Genomic DNA, 23,866 nt, shown 5'->3' with positions numbered 1-23,866 from the left:
CCCCACTGGGAGGAAAATGAAGGCCACAATGGGCCAGTGCCCTCAGCGTGGGTGCATGGGGCAGCCCTCTAATAACACCAAACAGAAGCCCCGTGTGGATAGGCCACCCAAGCGTATCCAACAACAAGGACCACGTACTCAGAAAGCTGCTAACGTACCAAGCCCCTTATTTGCAACACTGGGTGTACTTATAACAACCTTTCACAAAATCAGAAGGCAAATGTGAAGTAATATTATTTCAGTAGGGATATTGTTTTCTGCTCCCATTTCAGACCTTCTCCAATTGAAGAAAACATAAGAAAGAACTGTAGATTCTAAAGAGTTAGAAAAATTAACAGGTATGTGAGAGCTTTGAGTATGGTTCAGAATGAGATTGAGAGAAAGATAGAATGTTTTAAATGGTCCTCTTACCTTTTTGTCACTCAGGCCAGAAACCTGGTCCACATACTCCTCTTGGATCATGAAGGCAGCTAAGTTGGCAGTGTAGCTGGCCAGGAAGATGACAGCGAAGAAGGCCCATACTGACACCATGATCTTGGAGGTGGTCCCCTTTGGGTTCTGCACCGGGACGGAGTTGTTAAACACCAGGCCCCACAGTAACCAAATAGCTTTGCCGATGGTAAAAGATGGGCCCCCTGGCTCTGAAATGAACAAAAGACAAAGACAGAAAGTTAAGACAGAGTCACTGGTTCTGTTGAAACCTACAAGCACACAGAGCTGGTAAGTTCCTGCTCAGAGCAGGAAATCCTCCGACCAAGACCCAGCCCTTTCACAGAAAGCTTTTTAAGTAGAGAGCTTGTGTCTCTTTTCTCCTGGGAGGGACCCCCTGAGGGCATAAGAAAGTTTCTCGGTAGAAAAAGCGGAGGCTTGGGTGCATATGGGATCTTTCTCCCACCAATGGTCATGACTCAGTCAGAGCACTGGAGGGGCCAGCTTTCTTCCCCTAAGATCAAGACCCTCAAGATCATATCAAATCCGAATAATAAAGGCAACCACCCCATTATCATCACACACATGTCCCTATTCCTGTTGTTCCTAAAATTTACATTACTATCTACCAAGAAACTATTTCAACTTCAAAAAGATCAGCAAGAACTGTGTGGGGTCTTTTTCTACCATTGTCATAGACCTCCTCCAATTTTATTCACACTGATGCTAAATGGCTTTCAGTGCACTTTATCCTGGTTTTTTCTTACAGTCTAGCATCAAGCACTGAATGTTTCAAGGACAACTCTGACCCCTCTCCAATGCCAACACTTTCCAAATGGTTTCCTACAGCAGCAGCTCCTGCACAAAAGAATGTCAGGAAGCCCAGGCAGGTAGTCATAAACCCCTAGCTTTGCCACATGTAGCTGTGGGCACTGAGGCAGGCTATCCTTGACCTTCCTTCCCCTGATCTTCACGCAGATAGTGTCAAGACTTCTGCTGATAATCTTCTTGTGACTTTACTGCTTTCTCTGCTTGACGATGATGAGATTTTGCCTGATGCCTAGGTCTGCGTGTAGCCCCTCCACTGTAGAAATGAACATCTGCCTGCACAGTTTTACAACACATTAGCTCAGGTCTTATGATATTACCTGTGATCCTACAGCATCTGCTCAGCCAACTAAATCACCGGTGACTACACATGTCGAGCCTAATATCTAACTGTGCACACACATCTGTGCATATACAGACCTGATTTCATGGAACAGATGTGTAACTAAAAAGATGTTTATAAATAAAAGTTTTATACATTGTAAAATGCCTCAAGGAGTCTTAATATTTAAAGTGGCCCCGTGTTGAATGCCTTTGTGAAGACAAAGCATTGTTTGGTAAAGTAATTGTAAAGTAAGTCCTTGTTCTGAATTTTATATTTGAATTTTTGCCTCCTTGACTTTCTTCCAGTGTAGGGGAGGAGGCACACCAACTTAAGCTCTTGACATGGTCAACCTATGTATGTAGTCATGTGCTTCTCAGATGTTTCACTTGTTAGCAATGCCCATTGGGATGGGGAGCAGGTCAAGCTTCTGGATGACCCTCTGGCAGAGATGGAAAGCCCGGACTGTACCATGCTGTGGAGGCAGCCAAACTTCCACCCAGAGTTCACACAACAGATAAGAAGGTAGGTCGAACCGAAACCGGTTTGGCTCAGTGGATAGAGCGTCGGCCTGCGGACTGAAAGGTCCCAGGTTTAATTCCGGTCAAGGGCATGTACCTGGGTTGCAGGCACATCCCCAGTAGGAGATGTGCAGGAAGCAGCTGATCGATGTTTCTCTCTCATCGATGTTTCTAACCCTCTATCCCTCTCCCTTCCTCTCTAAAAAACCAATAAAATATATTAAAAAAAAAAAGAAGGTAGGTCGGCACCTGGAAATACTTCAGTGCAGTCGTGGGTGACAGCACGGACTGTGAAGTCAACAGAAGCACTAGGCAGCTATTTCAGAATACAGCAGCCTAGCACCCATCTCCAGAGATTCTTATTTAACTGGTATGGTCTGGGATTATTATTCTAATATGCAACCAAGGTAAAGAACCACTATTTTGAAACATGCAATGGTCCAAGCCCCACTCGGGACTTAGTGAATCAGAATATTCGAAAATGAGGTCACGCACCTTTGTTTTTTAAGTGTCCCACAGATAATTTTTATGTATATCCAGGGTTAAGAACCTAAGAATCTTTCATCTTGAAGGTCTAACTTCAGGATAAAACTCTCAGAAAAGGTGTAATATTTTCTAACCCTAGAGTGTCAGAAACTTTTAGAAGAGCTATTTATAAGGACCCCATCTCCCCCTTCCTAAATGCTTCAAACACAAAGGCAGCCCTCACATCTCTGGACTTACCTAGCCAGGAAACTGGACTTCCCCCAGTAGTAGCTGTGGGTGAGAACTGTAATCTCCTGGCCATTGTATTTCAAATATCCAACTCTTATACTTCCTGGCAAAGGGATAGAGCAGGACACGTGCTTTGGAGATGTTGTACCTCAGTGGCGGTCCTTTGGCTATGGGGAACTCTTTCAGCCACAACTACTCTCATAGCCTGCTCTTAGCCTAAGGTTATCAAAATAGCTTCCTCTTATATGGCTATGCTACAAGTATCTCCTGCCAGCTTTCCTCTCATTTCCCTTACGGGTGGGACTGGGTTTGGGATCAGACTTGAGCCAGGGTGGGGACATATAGATTCAAACTAACATCTTAATTGGGTTATTTCTAATGAGTCTTCAAGCTGGTGACATAGAAAGCTGAGGGTTCATTTTCAGAAATGGGTAAGTTAAGGAGAAGAAAGCAAATGAAGGGTTCAGAGGTTCGAAATTGAGAGCTAGAAAAATGCAGAAATGCAGCGGTTTTAATGGACTTACCTCTACCATCAGCGAGGCACCTGTTATAACCCACAGGGCTGAAGTACTCAAAGACAAAGACAGCCACAGCTGAGACAATGAGCAGCATCACAAACATCATCACCCAGACGTCAGCGCTGAAGGGCTCTGGGGAAGGAAGGAAAAATCAGTGCTGATGGTTAAAACAGAGAACAAAGAGATTCTAATTAATTTACCTATTTATTCACTTATCCAACATTCACTTTTGGGGGAAAACAAACGAGAGGTGTGTACATCCCTTCAGACAACCAAGGCCTGGACTGGGAAGAAGTAAGAGGCTATGCCTGAGCATCTCCATTTATTTGATGGGCAAGTCAAGGTTTATTTTCTTTCAAGTACATAAAAAGGACAGCATCTTGCCTATGAAATTTTGAGACTACAGAGATAGTTTCTGCACTGGACCAGTATGCGGGTCTTTCAGTAAATGGTACAACTGGAAGACATACCAGATATGGAGTAAATGGATCATATTGGACTGATTCTTGGTTTATGGTGTCATCTACATGGCCACACCACACAGTAGAGACCTAGGAAAAGTCTTCACCAATGCTCGCAAGCCTAAGAGCCAAATTCATTCTCAACAGACTTAGCTACTATTTCAGGCTTGAACTGATTCTATAATAATTACATACAACAAATAGCTCCCTTCCCCCACTTCCCTTAAACTTTCATAGACTTACATTTTTTAACCCAATTTGATGTATATATTTTATTAGACATCATTAGGGTGTGAGAATATAAGTCAGTGTTAAAAAACACATCCACATTGAATAGCAGTATCTACAACAGTGGGAATTTAGCAGATGACAAGGAACATGCTTCATCTATAATTAAGCAGACAACTACAAGCCAGGCTCTAGCATCAGGTCACAGAGTTGATGGGACAAGGTCAGGCAAGAGGGCAATAATGATCCACTACACTTTCTTTAATCGCTTTTGCTGAGTTTCTTCCAGTTGTATTATATCTTTCTGGCTTACAGGTGTCTAGAAATTGAATACTACCTTCCAGTAACCGTCTCTCTGAAGGCCTATAAGAAGGGACACTCTTTGGTCCCATGATACACTGCTCCCTCAATTGTGTCTCAAAATAGTTCTGGCCTTTTTAGCTAACACATCACATTGTAAACTCATAACTATGTGAATTAATATGCTGCTTTCTCCATCTTCCAAATCATTAATAAAGATGAAGTTAAAAAAAGGGAAAAATGGCTGGAAATTAGAAAATATTTTCTTACTTGAAACCTTTACTTGTGAACTCTCAAGGGAATTATAAAAGCCTGGCCACTTAATCAATTTGAAAAGGACTTTTATAAGGGGGATGCCAGCTATGAAATGCAAAACCTTTTTGTGGCAGCCAGAGATGGAGGTAGAAGGTACAATTCAAAGCCTCTAAGCAGTGGAGTAGAGAACATCTCTCCCCATTGGTTCCAATTGATTGCAATACTACCCTGATTTCACTTTTGTTTAAAGTTAGGGAATAACTGAGTAAAAAGTACTTTCTCTATGCTTTCTCTGCCCCCCCCCCCCGCCCCGCCCCTCCCCATTAAGCTTAGGGAAATTTTCTGTATAAAACAACAATCATATTTGTATTGGTCTTTACAATTTAGAAAGTGATTTCTCCACATACTTTATCCAGTCCTTATAATGACTCTTTCATTTTGGGTTTACCATATTCATTTTACAGAGCAGTGAACTAGATTCAGAGGTCATGGTCCTCTCAGGACCAGTTTATGAAGTGAGGTCAGTGAGGGCAAAGGTCTGTGCTTTCCCATTGTATTAGCTCACATCTTAGTCTCTGGCCACCACATTTTATTTTTTAAATACAGTTTATTGATTTTTTTTACAGAGAAGAAGGGAGAGGAATAGAGAGTTAAAAACATCGATGAGAGAGAAATATCAATCAGCTGCCTCCTGCACACCCCCCACTGGGGATGTGCCCGCAACCAAGGTACATGCCCTTGACCAGAATGGAACCTGGGACCTTTCAGTCCACAGGGTGACACTCTATCCACTGAGCCAAACTGGTTAGGGCAGACCACCACATTTTAGAGCTCAAACTGTGTGTTAGAACACAGGCTCTGAAGGCAGCCGTATCTGGACCTGCCCATTACTAGCTGAGAGACTCTTGGAAAATTGCTTAACCTGAGACTCAGTTCTTAAGCCCAAAAATGGGTATAATGATAGTATCAATGAGATAATATAGTCACAATTTGTACAATAATTCCTGTCATATCACATAGTAGGTGTTCAATAAATATTGGCTTCTCTCACCGCTGCAATTAACTTGCTGCTACACACACACACACACACACACACACACACACACACACACCCTGCGTGGCATTCCTATGTCATTCTAGGGCTATCCCAATGTATCACTGGCTCTTCTAGTTTAGAAGCTAATTAAGGTTAGTTCTATGCTGACAGGGTTAGAATTAGAATGTGGTGTTTTTTTGTGTGTGTGTTTGTTTGTTTTTATTGATTTCAGAGAGGAAAGGAGAGGGACAAAGAGATAGAAACATCAATGATGAGAGAGAATCATTGATCGGCTGCCTTCTGCATGCCCCACACTGGGGATAGAGCCCACAACCTGAGCATATGGCCTGACTGGGAACTGAACCTTGACCTCCTAATTCACAAGTCAACACTCAACCACTGAGCTATGCCGGCTGGGCCTAAACTGTAGTTTTGTTTGTATATCTTAATGTTCAAATTATCCTTGTAAAGGAAAAAGCAAATAAAATACACAAAGCTACTATGAGGATTAATGCATACATACAGTGTGTGCTATCTAATAACATTTCATATAAAATTGGAAGAGCCAGAATTGGCTTGACTGCGAGTAAGAAGGTTGGCTGGGAAACTTGAGTAATTTAGAGAAAAGTATAGAACCTCTAACACCACTTTGCAGTGCCTTAATTGAATACCACCCCTCCCCCATAGAGCCTAAGGAAATATTAGTCATGGTTTATTCCAACATCCTCATAAAAAAAAAGTTGCTGTCCATTAGAGAGACTGTGACTTGTCCAAGGGCTTACATCTTATATCCAAACTAGGCTTCCTGTCTCCTATCCCAGTGTTCTGTTTTCAAGGTGACACATTATTTTTCAACCCCTTGTTCTCACAGCTCTTGCCAAAAATATAGGGTATGAGCTCATAAGAGAGTTCATTTAATTGAAACCCTGGTCTTACCTCGTCTTATATCTAAAACATTTAACACCTAAGTGATGCTGGAGAGTGGGGAAGCACTGAATGCTATGAGGAAGCTTGGAGTGAGATGGGGAGGAGAATCAGATCAGCTTTATATGACAAAGCCTCAGAAAATTCATGTGGAAACAGAAAACCTTTTTAGGTAGCACTGAGCTCAATTCTTGAAGAAAATTTAGAATCATTGGTATTTCATCCTGCTGGGTAGCTCAGTTGGTTAGAGCATCATCCTGATATGGCAAGGTTGCTGTTCAATCCCCAATCAGGGCACATACAAGAACCACCAATGAATGCATAAATAAGTGGAACAACAAATCTCTCTCTCTCTCTCTCAATATATTTTTAGAAATTATATGTATTTCAATGATATTCACAATTAGAAATTATTAAAGCAGGAAGCAGCTTCAAGGATCTGCTAGTTGAAATGTCTTCTATGGTTGAGGAAGCTGAGTCCGAGGATAAAGAAAATTTGCTCAAAGTCAAATGATGATCAGGAAGCAGGAATGGGACTAAAGTAGGACCCTTGATTACCACTCCAGCACTGTTATCTTATAACCCTTTCTATTTTTTTGGGGGGGGGTAGTGTTCTTCAGTTTTCATGTTAGAGAATAATCAATTTTGAAACCCCCCAAAATGAAATCCTGGCTGAGCTAAGCTTCCAGCAAACCACCTCCTGGCTGAAAGAGCCTGGCCACCTGCCCTTCACTGTGCCTCATTCCATCTACCTGCCCTTGTGTCTATTTCCTTCACATCAGCAAGCTCATCACCTACCTAAGAAGGCAGACGGTGAGACAGTCCCATTGCTGCGTGACACCATGACACTGATGCCGGTCTCTATGAAGGGCACAGAGAAGTCGACCACCTCGGATCGCTCCTCGTTGATGGTGAGTGACCCCACCGCCATGTAGGCCCTCTTCATGACCACCTGGGAAGAAAGACCCAATGCTCCAATTAGAACATTCAGGAAGGGGAGGGACCTTCACACGGGAAATAACTCATCGCCCATAGTGGTTTTCTTTGTGCAGTGGGAAGAGTATATACTCTATTTACTAGTTTATATTTTCTAAGATTTGTAAAATGAGTGTTTTTGATATCTAAATGAAACAGTGTAAACTGAATCTCCATCAACTGGAGGTCCTAGTCATTGAGATCAGGCAAGGCCAAAGAAACATTAGTACAGTTAGCTGAAATTTTCCCAGGTCATGATCTGGAAATGACCCTTGATTCCTGATACTCACCTCTCCAATCATACCATTCCAGGTTCCATTGATTTTCTTCCCATGCTTGCCATTGGTGACCAGGTAAAGGTCATAGGTGAACTTCACAGATTTGGAAATTTTCTTAAGGATGTCAATACAGAAGCCCTTGCAGCATTTTTTGATGTAACCTGGCTCCTCATCTGTTTTATTCCTAAGCAGTTAAAGAAACAAAGCAACACAAAAACAAGGCTTTATGTAAGAAGCAAAATATTACCCTTTGCCATTACAACCCCAACCCCGTTCATAGCTCAGCACAATTTACATCAGGCCTAAACGAGGGAATAAATCAGACCACAGAGCTGCAATTCGCTCATTAACTCAAGGCAGCAAACTAGATTTTCTGACAATTTTTAATGCTCCTTTGAAGTATAATATACATCAGGAAAGTGCACCTGTCCTAAGGGTTCAGTTGGATGAATTTTCACACAATAAATGCACCAATTTAACCAGCACCCAAATCCAGATACAGAGAAGCTGCCAGCACCTTAGAGGCCTCTTTTATTTTGGGAGTTATATTTTTATTTTCTCCCCCACCCCAATCACCATTTATTCCCCCTACATCCTCTTTCACCTGAACCCAACCCCTTCTCCCCCTACAATCACCACACTGTTGTCCGTGTTCATGAGTTCTTTCTCTTTTTTTTCTTTATTGCTAAATCCCATTATCTCCCCCCATCCTTATCACCACCAGAGCTGTCTGTCTGCTCTCTTAGAGGCCTCTTATTCTCCCTTTCAGGCACTTCCCACCATCACCAAAGGGAACCATTATCCTGATTTCTAAAATGTTTCTAAATCTCAAAATTTTAGGACTTGTTGGCTCCCCCAAATATATTTCATCATCAATGTAAACTTGAATCTCCACAAACTGGAGATTCTAGTCACTGAGATCAGACAAGGCCAAAAAAAAACATTAGTATAGCTGGCAGAAATTCTCCCAGGTCATGATCTGGACAGAACCAGACATCAGACCACAGGGCTACCAATAATCCCATTGCTCAATGGTAAATGTAAATCAGGCATGGTGCTCAATTCATTCTATGCTTCAAGTCCCAGGCAGGCCAAGTGCCAACAGCTGGGTCAAATCTGACTATCCCATGCCATCTGAAGCCACTGGGGAAGGTGCCGTACTCGGAGACGATGCGTTTTTGGCAGGGGACTGTGTTCCTCATGCAGGTTCCACTCAGAGGGTCCACACTCTCCACAATAACAAACGGAGCCTCCTCCAGCGTTACGATGCTCAGATGGTCATCCTCCTGCTCTTCTGTCTCAGGACACATTCGGGGCCACAAATAGTACTTCATCTGCAGGGACTTGTCTTTCCACTTCCCCACCTGCACAGGGATAAACAAAAGACCCAGAAACCATTGGTGGAGACATAGCAATGTCTCCTAGCCTCACCCAGGAAGATTTAAACAAAGGCCATTGTACATAATAGAGAGAAGAATCATCTTTAAGCCATATGCTCAAAATGAGACTACTGTGTCCAAATCTAAGAAAGGTAATCTATTCATTTACTCATCTACTTACCAAACATTACTAGAGGACCTACTATGTGCTGACACCCACTAAGAACTGTGGCTCAAAGGAGCATCATTCTGCCTTTCATTCACCTCACACTGAGTGAAGGAGTCAGAAATGTAAATAAATGTTTATGGTGCTGTAGGGGTAAGTGCTAAAACTGAAGCCTGCACCAAGTGCTGGGAAGATGCCAGTTTCCTGCTTATGTGACTATTGTTTTTTTCTATTTAACTATGGCAATGCGCATGATAGTGAGAGCAGCAAATCGCTTTGAAAAGGTCAACAGAATGACTGAAACAAATGAGCCAGAGGATGTGTTTTGGCTTGTAACAGAGGTCCAGTGGGAAGCCATGAGGGAACTGAATAGATCTGAACTGATACAAAATGATAAGTCAGGATTAAAGAATACTGACTCAGCTTGGCTGGGAAGGGAGTGTGGCTAGGCTGGTGATGAATGCCACAGGCCAATGCAGATATGCACCTGCCGGGCTGGGTGAAAGCCCCAGCATGAATCATATAGGCCCCTCTGTGAGCTGCCACAGATGGCCACACAGGCTGTGTACCCAACTTCAGGGAGCACCATTCACACATACTCCAATGTGAAATGTGGGTGCCCCCTGGAATCATGCTCTTGGTGGACTTGCTGCCAATCATCAGGAGAAAGGTGTGGGTTCCATTATCTTTTAGAAGAGCCATTCTTTCCTGTTTTCATAATAGAATCTGCATGACTGTGTTGGTGGGTTTTTGTTCTCACTCTGTCATTAAGTGTATTGAAGAAAGAGGGAACACCTTTTAATTTTCTATAACTAAAAATCTTAGATTATTACATGGAATTATGGATTGCAAGCTCTTGCATTTTCCCAAGCTATAATTTCCTCCATACCACAATGCAAATTAGCTGCACAGGTAAAGCACTAGGACTACAAAACTACTTAATGTATTAACACAATAAGATGCATTAAATCAATAAGGAGCAAAAAATTGGGCAGAGCTTCATGAATTTCAAGCAGGCTTAGATTAATGGATTTAAATGTCCATATTTATACAAAACCCAAATCCTCTCCTTTGTTTCTGCTTGCTCTACACTTTGGTTTTACCTAGTGCCTCCCTAGGTGTGGTTTGTACTCCCCTCCAACCTGTCTAGAAGGTGCTGCCCACTTCCAGGCACAATTAGGCCTACACAGCCATTGCCCTTGTCTAATTGTGTCACTGTTACACAGGCAACGGCTTGTTGTCCTGGGCCATCTTGTTTGGAATGAACCCTACTGCTGGTTAGTTTTCTCCCAATTGTGTTAGCCTTATGTCACTTCTGGGTTCAGAATTAGGCAGAACCAAGGGTTTGCTTTCTTGTATATTTTTTAGTCTTATTGGTACTATTGGTCCTCATTTCAATGAAAGTCTGTTTGCCCTCATATTGCTAAGACTACTTATTTCTAAAGCAGAAATGTCCAAATAGCTTCTAAGCCATGTGAAGATATCAATGTCTTCTGCCTGTGGTTGGGGGGTGGGAACTTGAAGGAGAGAAGACCCTGCCCTTTAGACCCATGATGTTGGGTCACCTCCAACCAGCCCTATTTACCCCAGTGGCCACTCTGATATTATTTTCTGCACATTCAATGACGTGAAAAAGATTGGGAAGTTCTAAAATACCTATTTTTCTGTCATTTTTTTTCTACTGCTAACTTTCTCCTCCAATAATCCCTTAGCATTTTTTCCCTTTTAAATCCATTTTTATTCTCTTCCATCCTTATTGCTACTAGCCCAGTAGCCCAGCAGCTCAATCTGGGATTATTGAAGGCAACTTCAAACATCGCATAAAGCTCCTCCTGGTGTCCATTGTGGACACTGCTGCCGGATGGCTCTTCTTAAACATCACTTCATCATAGGACACCTACTCAAAAACTTCAACAACTTCCCATCACCCTCAGGACTGTGTCCACACTTCTTATCCAGGTATGTGCATTAAGGCCTAATCTACCTTGATAAGGTTAACTTCACTGTTTTGAAACATGAATCCTTTGTTCCTGTTGGAAAAGGCAGTTGTTGGTATTGGGAGCTAACATGGGTAAATCAGGAACAGGCTTCAATAAGCTAGCTGCATGTTCTTTTCCGATAGATTCCCTATATCTGTGACTCAAAAAATGCTGCGGACGTAGCATTCTGGTAAACTTTTTCATGGGACCCTTATAAACGAGATGAAATATAATATAGATTATTAAATACTTTGCTAGATTTGAAAGCAATGTAAAATCCATATATATATTTTAATGAATATATATTTTAATGAATATATATATTTTAATATATATATATATATGTATATATATAAATATATATTTTAATGAATCAGTGCCAACATTTAAAGAGATCTCTAGTGACATGTCAGAGAGCTCTGTTCTTAGAAGTGGAATGTACAGAGATTCAAAAAACAAAATAGAAGTCATAAGGTAGCCATAACACTGTAGATACAGAGCTAGACAGGATAGATGATACCCTGTATTGGAGAATTAATGTTGGAAGCAATGTGACTTAATTGGAATAATGGAGTGAAACAAATGGAATGAAATCTAGCAGTATTTATACTTAAAGTCTAGCATTTAGATTTTTTAAAAGCAACTGCACAGTATTGAAAATGAGATACTGAAGTTTACAGCAAACTATATAAGCTATGCAGTAACAAATGATATGTTTATAGACAGAATATCAAGTACATGGGATGAGGGGAGGGCACAGAGCAGTGGTTCTCAGCCTTGGCTGCACATTAGAATCACCTGGGAATCTTTTTTAAATCCTGATTTCTGGGCCTCATCCTCCGGAAATTCTGTTTCTTTGTTACTAATGTTGTGGCCTCACCCCATAACAAAGAAACAGAATTTCCGGAGGATGAGGCCCAGAAATCAGGATTTTAAAAAGATTCCCAGGTGACTCTAATGTGCAGCCAAGGCTGAGAACCACTGGCTTAGAGGATCCCACTCTGCTCAGTGTTCATCATGCCACAGCTGGAAAACTAGGTTCTGATCTTAAAATTCTATGATCAGCTGATTCTTGTTTACAATATCATTTTCGTTTACCCAACAATAATCTGTTCATCTAGTCCCCTCTAGCACACTCTCTCCCAACTTCCTGTCAAACTAGCTGGATCACATCCTTGCTTCACTTTAATGAAAGTCAACCACCAACAACTACACACCAATTCTGTGCCACACACTGGGTAATATGCTAGAGATAACAATACCAGGCAACATTAATTGAAGGTTTAGTATGTGCTAGGCACTGAATGCACCTAGTAATCTCCTTAATCATCATAGCATACTTGTCAGATGGAGATTACTGCCTAATTTCTAATTTTTACAGATGAGAACAGAGGGTGTTGATGACTTGCTCACAGTTTCAAGGTGTGAGTGCAGTGTCAGGATTTGAAGCTGAACAGGCTGGCTCCAGAGCTTGGGATCTGACCCACACCACACAGTACTGCTTCTCCGGCAATGAAAGAGTAAGACAGTCCCTGTCCTCCAAGGACAGTCTAGTGGGGAAATATACCATCCATGGACAATATTATCAAGTTAGGTTTTGGTAATTGCTCTAATAAAAGATTCAGAGTAGAAATGATTATGACAGAAAGGGTCAGAGATAAGCTTGGTAAAGATCCTTATCTTTGAGCTGGGCCTTGAAATGTAAGCGATGGCTCATCGGGTGAAGAGCTATCACTTTATCCACTGAGACCAAGGCAAGAGCCAGGGTTGCTTTCCTACAGCTGCTTGCTGGAGAGACTAGGGATAGTCCTTCCTAGCTGAAAGATACATCGTGTGAGGAGGAACGGTCTAGCCCAGTTCTCCTCCTCTTTAAAGGCCTGATCACGCTAGCCAGGCGTTATCTATCACTCTCAAGAACCAACTGAATTGCACTCATCTCTTCCCAACTTGTTGCTGTCTGGTGGGTAGTTTCAAATTGGCCCTGGGCAACCTGAAATTGGAAACAGAACAAATCAGGGCTTCCTCTCTCCACCCCTGCCTCCAATTGTTAAACATTCACCAGCTCACCTCTATCCAGAGCAACCACATCATTGATTATTTCATGCTATTTCATACTTTATTTGGTGACTTTAAATTTCAGGTGTCTTGTCTCCTAAACTAAATTGTAAACATGCCCTCAATGTTTCTGTGATTATGGACACATTTCTAACACTCTGTGAGCTCTGTTTCGACACCTGTCAAATCGGGAGTGATTTCTAAGGTGTCTCCCACACACTCTCGTGATCCCAGGATCTCTTTAGGACAGAGGCTCTCTACTCTACTTCCCTCTGATTAGGCCCCAGTAAAAAGAAAGGTGTTCATGATGGTTAATTCCTGAAGGAAGGGGAGTATCTGTTTGTTTATACGAAAGACTAACTTGTCATAAAGTCATTATTCTTCTGTTGTTTTTTCTTCATGGATTTTTGCAGTGAGAAGGCAAGTTAACAAATCCTTTGAGGACTAAAAGGAGAAAACAGTTTGGAAAAATAATCTGCTAGGAATATCAGATTCACAATGCCAATACACAGTGCTCACATTAAAGAACATGTTTAGCTACTTCAAATGAGCTAAACTTTATCTTTTTTTATTTAATAAGATAGAAATAAGAGAATAACTACAATAAAATAGGGACTGTTTATGTAGAAGAATAAGGTGTGTTTTAAGCAATTCTTCTTTTAAGGAGGAAGTAAAGTGAAAATATTATAGATGGGAAAGTTTTTAAGAGTGACAAGGAATAGTAAATAGAAAAAGAGAAGCCTGAGGCACTAAAATAAAAAATCTTGATGTTTTTCTAGGATGTCTGAACTGGTGTGAGTATATGATACTGGAAATTCAGAGAGTAGTAGGAAATGAGGTTAATGGGAGATCTTTCAGAGAAAATCCAATGAGAAAAACTGAATGAAGAAGTTATAGTCACAATTAAAATATGATCGGGAAAAAGATAAACCTTAAGAAATAATGAAGAAAGTGGCTGTAAAGTGCCCTGAATTCCTTAGAGATAAGCACTAAACAAACATCATTACCACAAGCACATTTAACAGCAACATCTGTCTATAAAAATGCAGTTCTCAGCCACACTAACATTTAAAAAGATCTCTTGGGGACCAAAATCATCTTTCTCAAGAGAAACAAAAATATCGCTGATTAGTTTTCTCAGAAAAACATGGAGTCATTTTAGGGTTTCTGGTTTGCTTCTGTCAGTACAAGCTGAGCACCTGCTCGGCCGGGAATTTCTCCTTGGAAGGAAGTCTACCTCACAAACCCACAGCACATCATTCCAGAAGCCTTCTCTTATGAAAATCCTAGAGAACCAATCTGTGCTGATTTTAGACTCCAAAATCTCCCTTCTCCTAACAGATTTCCTCCATTACTGGCAGTGAATTTGGCACCAATTAGCACCCGGACAAGGCCACCCATAAGAAAAGACCACAGGGACAGGATGCCTGCTGAAAGCCCCGTGTTTGTCCGTCCCTCCCATGACCCTCTCATCACCAAGGAGAGAGAGGGGATCCCAGCAGGGCAAGGGTGCTGTGAATGCCAATGCAGTCCCTGCCCAGAGAGCAAAGGGTGCCTGTCTCCCCGGGCTGCCTCTCTGGTCTGCACAGGAAGTCATGGTTTGAGATCCTGGAACGAAAGCATTTATGAGAGCCTTTTTAGGCATCAAAGGTTATTTTCAAAAATCAAAGCATTTCTGTTTCTTGCTTGAGATGACATCTGAGATCCAACACTAAACACTTGCCGCTTGTTTTAAGCATTCATCTGGCTTTTAAAATGCAAAATTTCAAACTATGTGCCATTTCCCGGGGCAAACGGAGGGGACAGGCAGTCTCTGCAGGCATCTGGAGTCTGCATCCCCTTCATCTCAAAGCTGCTAACTCTGGCTGGCATGTGTTGGTCCTTCCCCAGCACAGGCCTGAGACTCCGAACAGCAGAGATCGCAGGAGAGGGGGCGCTCCCATCTCTCCTCCCTCAAAGCTGCGCAACTTAGCTCTGAGGACTCTGAAAGGTTGGGGTCTGATAGTAACTTCATTTTGCTCCATCTTTTTTTTTTTTTTTATCCACCCCCACCCTATCCTTTGTATGGCTATCGATTCTCTATATTCATACAAAATGTGTAAGTGTATATACATGTCTGTTTTCCCAAAATCAGATCGTAATATACATGTCTCTGCAGCTTGCTTTTCCCACTTAAGTGTACATCATAGGCTTTCTTCCAATTCAACAGATGGCAGATCTAACTCTTTTTAAGAGTTGCATGGTAGTCCATAATAATGAGTGTGCCTCAATTTATTTAGTCCTAATCCTATTGATAAATATTTATGATATTTCCAAAAATAATTAACTGAAGTACATAAGACATATCTTGTTATTTCCAATTCCTAATAATGAAAAAGCAGAAAAAGATATTTACGTTTTTAAATGCCCTGGATGTTTCCAGAACACTTCACGAAAGATGGACAGCAACTGAAATTCCTATCAGCAAAGCACGAGAGGGCTCCTTGCTCACATGCTCACACTCTCACCAGCACCAGACGTTTACCACTGTTAAACGTATGCCAATCTGAGAATAAAAGATGGCACGTAATGGCTCTCATTTTCATCTCCTTGACTCGCAGTGAGCTGGAGCACCTTCGCGAATCTGTTCACCACTTAGATTTCCTCTTTTACCCTCTAGTCACATCCCTCACCCATTTTCTATTGAGCTGTTTGTCTTTCTTATCTCCTCCGAGGGAGCTCCTGGTGTAGCATGATAGGAACACTGTACCTGTCAGATATGCTGGAAATATTGTTTTCACTCAGAGATTCATCTCCTGACTATTTTTTTTTGTATCTTTTATGCACAAAATATTATTTTTACTTCTTTTCTTGTGAAGTAAAATGTCTTTTTATATAGAATATTTGGTTTTCTACCTCACTTTAAAAGAAAGGTCTACCCGTCTCCCAGACTGCTCTTTGTTCATACTTGCATGTAGAGCTGTTTCTCACGTGCAGCTTCACTTTCTGGGCGCACAGTCTCCCCTCTGTCAGCCCCTCCCATGTTTTTCAAATGCTCTGGCCTCTGCTCAGTTTCTCTCAGGCCTCATCACCTCCATGATGCCGCCCCTGGTCACTGCTGCCCAGAGAAAAAAGCTCCATTTGCTCTCCTGTAATAATTATGTGGGTCAAGCGCTCCCTTTGGCTCTCATACTAAAATGTTAGTTATACCTAATACACAAATCCTGTCTCTGGATGGCTTTAAGCACTCCAGGGCAGGGACTATATTATTTTACCTCTTTGTGTCCCTTCTATGGGCTTGAACAAGTGTGTTCTCAGTAATTATCGACTGATGTCACTGGAGGGGAAAATACATCATACCCTCCACAAAGTCTCCACTAGACATCGCTCGAGTGTTCTTTCAAGAAGAGGCCACAGAGGTAAAGTCGGCCTCACTTCCTGCCTCTCGTCATTCTGTCTCTTCAGCCATCCGGATGGTAAGTGGCCATGGACGGGCTCAGTTCCACGTGGACTGTGTAAGTACAATGGTGCAATCTGCTACGCCGATCATCCAACAAGGCCAGTGGAGCAGCCAGATGCTCCGTCTCCTAATCATCGCTAACTCTGTAACCTTTGAAAATAATTTCCATATTCAAATTTGATCCCCTACTGCCTTGGCCTATTTGTGCTTCTGCACTTACTGAGCTGGGGACTTATGGCTCTGGGCTCACAGGCCGAAGGGAGGCCCAGCCAGCCAGCCTGGCACCTGTGTGGCTCTCCAGTGATGCTAAGACAACGGTTGTCATCTCAGGCCTCAGCTGCTATCTCTGGCTGACCCCTGCCTCTGCAAGAGAGCCTGGGGCTCCCTGGGGACTGTGCATTCCCCACTCAGAGTGATCCCTTTTCTCCACTGTTTCTCCCTCCACATCTCCTGCTCAGCAGAGTGAGGGGATGGGAAAGCGGTGAGTTGGAGTAGGATCTGGTGCCAAGTACCGAAGTGGCTGATTCCCTCGGCACAGAGAAAAGTTACAGTAATTTCAGATAACACCATGAACTGACCTATGATATTATTAGAGGAGCGGTAGCTATTATGGGCCAGGCTCTGGGCCAGGCATGTCACATAGGATTATGGTATTTCATTGTCACTAACTTCCCAAAAGGTAGATATTGTTATGCCCACAATATAGGCAAATGAAACGGAGGCTCGCTGAGAGCCAGGATTTTATCTCTGATCTGTTTGCCTCTAAAAGCCATCCCACGTTTCTTTCTCACACCATGTTGTTAAGAGAATATTTCTGACCCCTTTATTCCTTAGCTTACTGTGATCTGAGAGAGAAAAGCCTGTCTTAGCCATACAGCCTCACACCCTCACCTTAGCCTCCCAGAACCTATGATGGATGGCTGTGTCCAAAGGCTGCATGGCAAGTGACAACTGAAGTCCATGTGGGAGCCAGACTGGCGGGATGCTAGCAGGTAGCAGCAGCAGGCAGGGTGCTGATGAGGTGTGTGATGCAGGTGAGTTATTTCATCTCTGTGCCTGGTAAATATTGTTTTTATGCAAGTTGGTGCTATTTTTTCTCCTCCTTCCCCTCTCCTGGTTATGATCATCACTCCTACCATTGAGAACATCGGTACAATGCCTATGTGCCTCACTTCCTCCCAGAAACATAGTTTCTTGTTTGCCAGTGGCAAGGGGGAAATACTGAGCAAACTCCAACTCCTCAAACTTTCAACTCAATTTGTTTCAAAATGCCAGGATAAGCTTCACACAGTCCTTTCAGTTTTGTGCCTTCTACCTCCTTTTCCACCCCCATGGATCCCTTCACAAATCCTTTCCCAAGATTAAGAGCTCAGAAGGTTCCTATAAAATCCCCATGTAAGAAGCTCCCCAAGTCAAGCAAGTGATATGAAGCCAGGCAGTGTGACATCAGAGCCTTTGCTTTCTGCCACTCCTCTTATTGCCTCAAATATTAGATAAGACACATAAGGACAGTGTCAGGCAAGTAGTAATAATTCTCAGCAAATGATCCAGAATAGTCCACCTGTCCTGTTCTCCTTAGGCAGCCCCACGTGCCTTGGGCCTGCCATAGCACTAGAGATCCATGGATCCAGAGCAGCAGGAGGATGAAAAGCATGAAGTGGAAGCAGTGCCACCATCTAGAAGGCACCACGTTATCATAGAAGACCCTTGGGAGCCAGAGACAATCATATTGCTCCTCAAACAATGCCAACTGGGCTGATCCCAGCTCACTCTGACCTTTGTCTCCTGATGAGTTTCATCACATCCTCCTCATCATCCTCTCTACATTTTAAAGGTATGTAATATGTTTAAAAACAAGGTTACCTCCAAAAATTCAGGAACCTATGTATAAATCTTAAACACACTAGGCTATTATCTCTCAAGTACATCTCAGGACACTAAGAAAAATGATGCCAATGGATGCACATTCAGTAAATCAACCATCCCAACAAGCAAAATCAGGTTCTCAAGCACATTTTTAGGAGCTAGAATAACTGGCCAAGCTGGGAGCAGGACCTCATCAGGTGAGATTGTGGAGAGCTGTTTTTAGCATTGCAGGGTGTTCAGGCACAAAGGCCAAACAGAAAAGTAATGGGAGACATTCTGAAAAAGGAACATATTGCGTAAGTATAATGACAGTGTTTTCCAGACCACAAATCTGAATGTAAACTCGAATGATTGTGAATGTGTTTTCAGGGACAACAAAACGGCATAGTTGAGAGCATGATCACCCAGGAAACCCAAGGCATAAGGCTGAAAATATATATGAAAAGAAACAAGGCATAAACACTGAAAATACACATAAAAATTACTGAGGCAACAAGGGAGCACAAAAAGAAGAGGTCAAAGTCATTGAAAATACATCATAATTTTAAAAGACTAGACCACAGAGAAAAGAACAAAAATCATAAAAGATGTGATCTGTGTCCAAAAAGGCACCTCATAGAATTCATGACATAGATTCCTCACACCTTGCTAAGGACATGCAAAAGTGCTCTAAACCCCTAATAATAACAGTCATTCTAAGATTGGCTGGTATCTACCACCCCTCCTTAGCCAGAAAATGCCAATTTTATGGACAAGGATACCTGTTAAATATGTAGCAAATAGTTTTTCTGGAATATGCAAGATTATGCTGTCATAAACTAGGATTACAAAGTCATTCCATTCTTCACTGAAATTCCTTCCCCTAGCCTTGGAGGGTGGAAATGACAGAAAAGGATCGCATGCTGGCTTTTGTTCTCAGATATTCTATCTCTTGCCTGGATTTCTCTAACTGGTTTTCCCACCTGCAGTCTTATCTTTCTCCAGTTCATCCTCCACTTGGCCTCAAGAATGATCTCTTAAAAATACAGATCTGCCCTGTGCAGTGTGGCTCAGTTGCTTGAGCATCGTCCGATGCCAATTTGATTCCCGGTCAGAGCACATGCCCAGTTTTTGGGTTTTGTCCCCAGTCAGGGTGCATACAGGAGGCAACCAATAGATGTTTCTCTCTCATATTGATATTTCTCTCTCCCTCTCTTTCTTCTCCCCCAGTCCTCCATCTCTTATTTTCCTCTCGCCTCTTGTCTTCATACTTTCTTTTTGTCTTATCTCTTAAGGACTCCTAGACTTTATCTGATAACAACACACTATGCTGTTTCTTCCCTGAATGCCTTACCTCATGCTGGAATTCCCTATTTTAAACCCCTACTCTTCTGGATGACACCCACTCACCCTTTAAGATTAGCACATGTAAGATCTATTCCAAGTAGCCTTTCCTCACCCACCCCCAGGCTGGGCTAAGGAGTTAGGTGTCCTTCTTTGGTACTCTCCAAACACCTTGTGCATAGCTCAGACACTGAACCTGCCATAGTACACTGTATTTAACTGCTTATGTGTGTGGTTTCCTCCAATAGACTCTGAGCTCCTCAAGGGCAGGAATTGGGTATTATTATCATGTTTTTTATCCCCAATGACTAGCATTGGGAATAATAGTACCACAGTGGACACTTAGTAAATGTTAAACAAATGAGTGACTAGGGTTTCAAAAGGAGAATCTGCTCTTGGCAGATAATAATATATATAGGGATTCTATTAATAATACCAGCTAGTATTTATTGAGCATTTACTATGTGTTTGCCAAGAACCCTGCTAAGCAATACACATACCTTATCAAATTTATCAGAAGTCTTATAAGGCAGATATTAGTTTTATATCCATTGACAGTAGATTATATTAGTGGTACCCAAAGAATCATATATCCCACTATTCATGCCCTTGTGTAATCCCTTCTTCAGTGGCTCCAGATTTGGCCTTGTGACTTGTTCTGACCAACAGGATAGCAAAAAATGTGACATATGTAGAGACTTGATGAATGACAATGTAATGGACCTGGCCTTCCTGGGATGCTGCTGACAACTCTGAAAAGACTTTGGCCATCCTCTTTGAAGATGAGCAAACATGCTGATGAGGCCCAGCTGATAACCAATACCAGCAGCTGGACACAGGAGTGAGGCCATTTTGGATTACCCACCCTTGGTTGAGCCACCAGATGACTGCAGCAGATGAGTGACCCCATGTGAGACAAATCCAAGAACCACCAAGCTTATCCCAATTCACATTGCCTACCCAAAGAATTATGAATGACAATATGATAGTGGTTTCAAGTCACTAAATTTTGAGGTGGTTTTACATAGCAGAGGTTAACTAAAGTATATACACTTTGGAAAAAGGCTACATATATTGGGCCAAACCAATGAAGAAGATAAGAAGCAAGAAGAAAGACAAACAGAGATAAAATTAATAGACAAAATAGCACCAAGTTCTTTAGAGCTCTTTAATATAAATAAGTACAGTGCTGACGTAAGTCCTTCTTAATTGCAATGCTGTTGAAATAGTGCTAAACATAGAGTAGGAGGTTCTATAGTGCAGCCTTGGCCCTACCACTGACAAGCCCTGTGGATGTGACAAATCACTTTACTTCTTGGAATCTGAGTTTATCAGCAAAGAGGGAAGATATATATATATGAATGTACTTGTCTATGTATTGTATGTCTGCACATTTTACTACTCCTAGTCTTATAGAGAATCAAATGTACATCACACTTTCCACATATAAGTATTGATGTTATTGATATTGGTTAATAAGTTTGGGTTACAGAATACTAATGATTTACCTATGAACCAACAAAGGCCGGTGGAGCAGTAAGGGGGATGCTATAGAATGAAGAGCCAGAAGTGACACTGTCACCATGTTTCTGTGTATCAAATCATGTTTCTCTAATAGTTGTTTTAACACCTTTAGCTTCAATGATATTTTATCATTTTCTTTTATAAGGTGCTCTTGGGACATCTTGTGTAACTTTTTTTTCAGTGTTTATAATCTATTTTTACATCACCATTAAAGGTCAGGGGAATATTCTGGTCTCAAAACAAGAATACTAAGTCAGGAGTGTGAAGACTAGGTCAGGCTCTGCCTCTAACCAGCCATGGGACCATGTCCCTTAATCTCGATGGACCTGATTCTTTACCTGTAAATCACAAGGGTAACAACATGTACCAAAATTACCCATTAGGGTTCATGAGTGACATGCGGTAATGTATGTGGAAGTATCTTGAAAAGGGAAGTATCTACTCCTTGCACAAAAGCAAGATAATATAAGTGCTCCCATTCAGCAAAAAATGCCCAGTGTTTAGAGGTATTTATTTATTTAGTGGTATTTATACTGATGATGAGTCAGACACTGGGATAAGTGGTAGGTTCTGCTGGGGAAAATGGGGAATGACATTTTGAGATGTGATGCCATTTGCCTGAGGTCACATAATTAATAAATGGCTAAGTTGGATTCAAATCCTTATCTACCTCCCTCCAAAGCCTGAGCTTCTCTTATGATGCTGGGAGGCCTCCAAACGGAACCTCTTCAGGCCATAAGAGAGCAAAATTATTGGCCAGGTAGTTTACCATTAAAAAGGGTCACCAGCTTGTGGCTAAAGAAACAGATGATGAAAAAAGTGCTGGAGGAGAAAATGTCTGTTTATAAACACAGCTTAATTAATTAGTCAACTCAGATGAGGCCGAAAAGGCGGGTTTCCAGATCCCTGACATGGAGAATTAATTAGCAGAAAAGCACCCGTCCCCGGCCTGGGATGCCTCTTCAGACACATGGTAGAATTAAATTGCTAAATTTCTTCAGTGCCCCCCGCCCCCGCCCGCCTTCACTAAATTGCCCCTGAACTTAACTAAAGCCATTTTATTGGGGAAAAGATGAACTAAAACCATATTGAGAATGACAACTGAACTGAAAAGGATCCACCAATGAAAGCTTCAAGTGCAGTCCAGAAAAGGAGAAGAAGATTCCAGTGTTTCTAGCTCAAGTTAGGAAGAGTCACACTAAAGTGAAAGTGAAGTTAGATTATAGCCCACTCACACTTGGAAATTATCAATGCGCACCCACTAAGGTAAATGCAGTAGAAAACCCAAGCAACACTCAAATTCCCACCTGGCAGAGCCACCGCATTCACTCCCACTTTGATCACGGCTGTCGCAAAAGTGTTCTGGAAAGCCAAAGCGTCCATACCACGGCCTCCATTTTCTCATTAATTCTGTTTTTTAATAGATAAAAGGTTATTTAGGAAATAGACAAGCCCTTTCACCTGAGTTACTTGCTATAGATGTGAAGCATGTGCAAAATCTGTAGGCATCATAACAAAATGGGGTTGGGCCAGCCTAGGAGAATGAATTACTTGGAGTCAGCATTAAATGAGACGTGTATTGTTCCAGCTCTTGTGTGACTTTGCATCAAAGTGACTCTCCAGGGATGGGTACCTTCTCAGCTTCCACAGTTAACATTTTCTGGGGGTGCTCAGAGTGCTCCTAAATTGCTGTGTAATTTTTTATCTGTGAATTTCCATGTATGCTGCAGTTGTTTGGGACCTGTCCTCTGCCTAATGAAGCAGAGGAAGCTAATGAGGTATGAAGTGACTTTGTGCCACACAGCAAACAGAATACAATGTGCACAGAGAGAAGTGAGTGAGGGGTCAGGGCAAAGAGTCAAGTGTGTCTTGAGGGCTGGGGACTGAGGGCTGGGAGCTGGGCAGAGGGTAGAGGGACAGCATACAAGGTCAGATTCCACTAGGGTGGGGGTCCAAACATAGACTCTCAGGTCTGAAATGATCCAGAGAGCCTCAATGGTTTTCCAACCAGGATTTATACTAGAATCATCTGTAAAGCAACTAGAATGTTCATTCCTGGGCCCTGGGCCAGACTAGTTATGTTGGCATTCCTAAGCAGGATGTAGTATAAACCACAAAATATAGGGATTTATTTGGTGATTCTAATGGACAGCAGGATTGAGGACCATTCAGACCCATCTCTTCATTTTACATTTTACTAATGGGAAAATGAGGGAACAGATTTGGTGACACACAAGACAGAGTGTGGGACAATGATGTTAGGTGGCATTTCACTGAATGGCCCTGAGCAAATCTACTCTTCATTCGCAGCTGCAAGCTGGCTGTATGGGTAAGGGATCTCACTGC

The 23,866-nt window shown here is 42.1% G+C and overlaps 1 protein-coding gene across 1 annotated transcript in view; it reads right to left on the bottom strand.

The window, feature by feature from the left end:
- GRIN2B (glutamate ionotropic receptor NMDA type subunit 2B) overlaps positions 1-23,866 on the bottom strand; it is a 426,215-nt gene that overhangs the window by 40,638 nt on the left and 361,711 nt on the right. The window contains exons 5-9 of the mRNA XM_081084460.1: positions 8,951-9,153; positions 7,802-7,973; positions 7,335-7,488; positions 3,339-3,464; positions 412-641 (exon numbers count right to left, since the gene is read on the bottom strand). Of these exons, the coding sequence (XP_080940586.1) occupies positions 412-641; positions 3,339-3,464; positions 7,335-7,488; positions 7,802-7,973; positions 8,951-9,153 (885 nt within the window). The remainder of the gene's footprint in view (positions 1-411; positions 642-3,338; positions 3,465-7,334; positions 7,489-7,801; positions 7,974-8,950; positions 9,154-23,866) is intronic.

The sequence above is a fragment of the Myotis nattereri genome (assembly GCF_964212035.1).
Source record: "Myotis nattereri genome assembly, chromosome: 2".
Classification (NCBI taxonomy): Eukaryota; Metazoa; Chordata; class Mammalia; order Chiroptera; family Vespertilionidae; genus Myotis; species Myotis nattereri.
The sequence above is the reverse complement of the archived record's forward strand: the minus strand, read 5'-3'. Positions and strand labels throughout refer to the sequence as shown.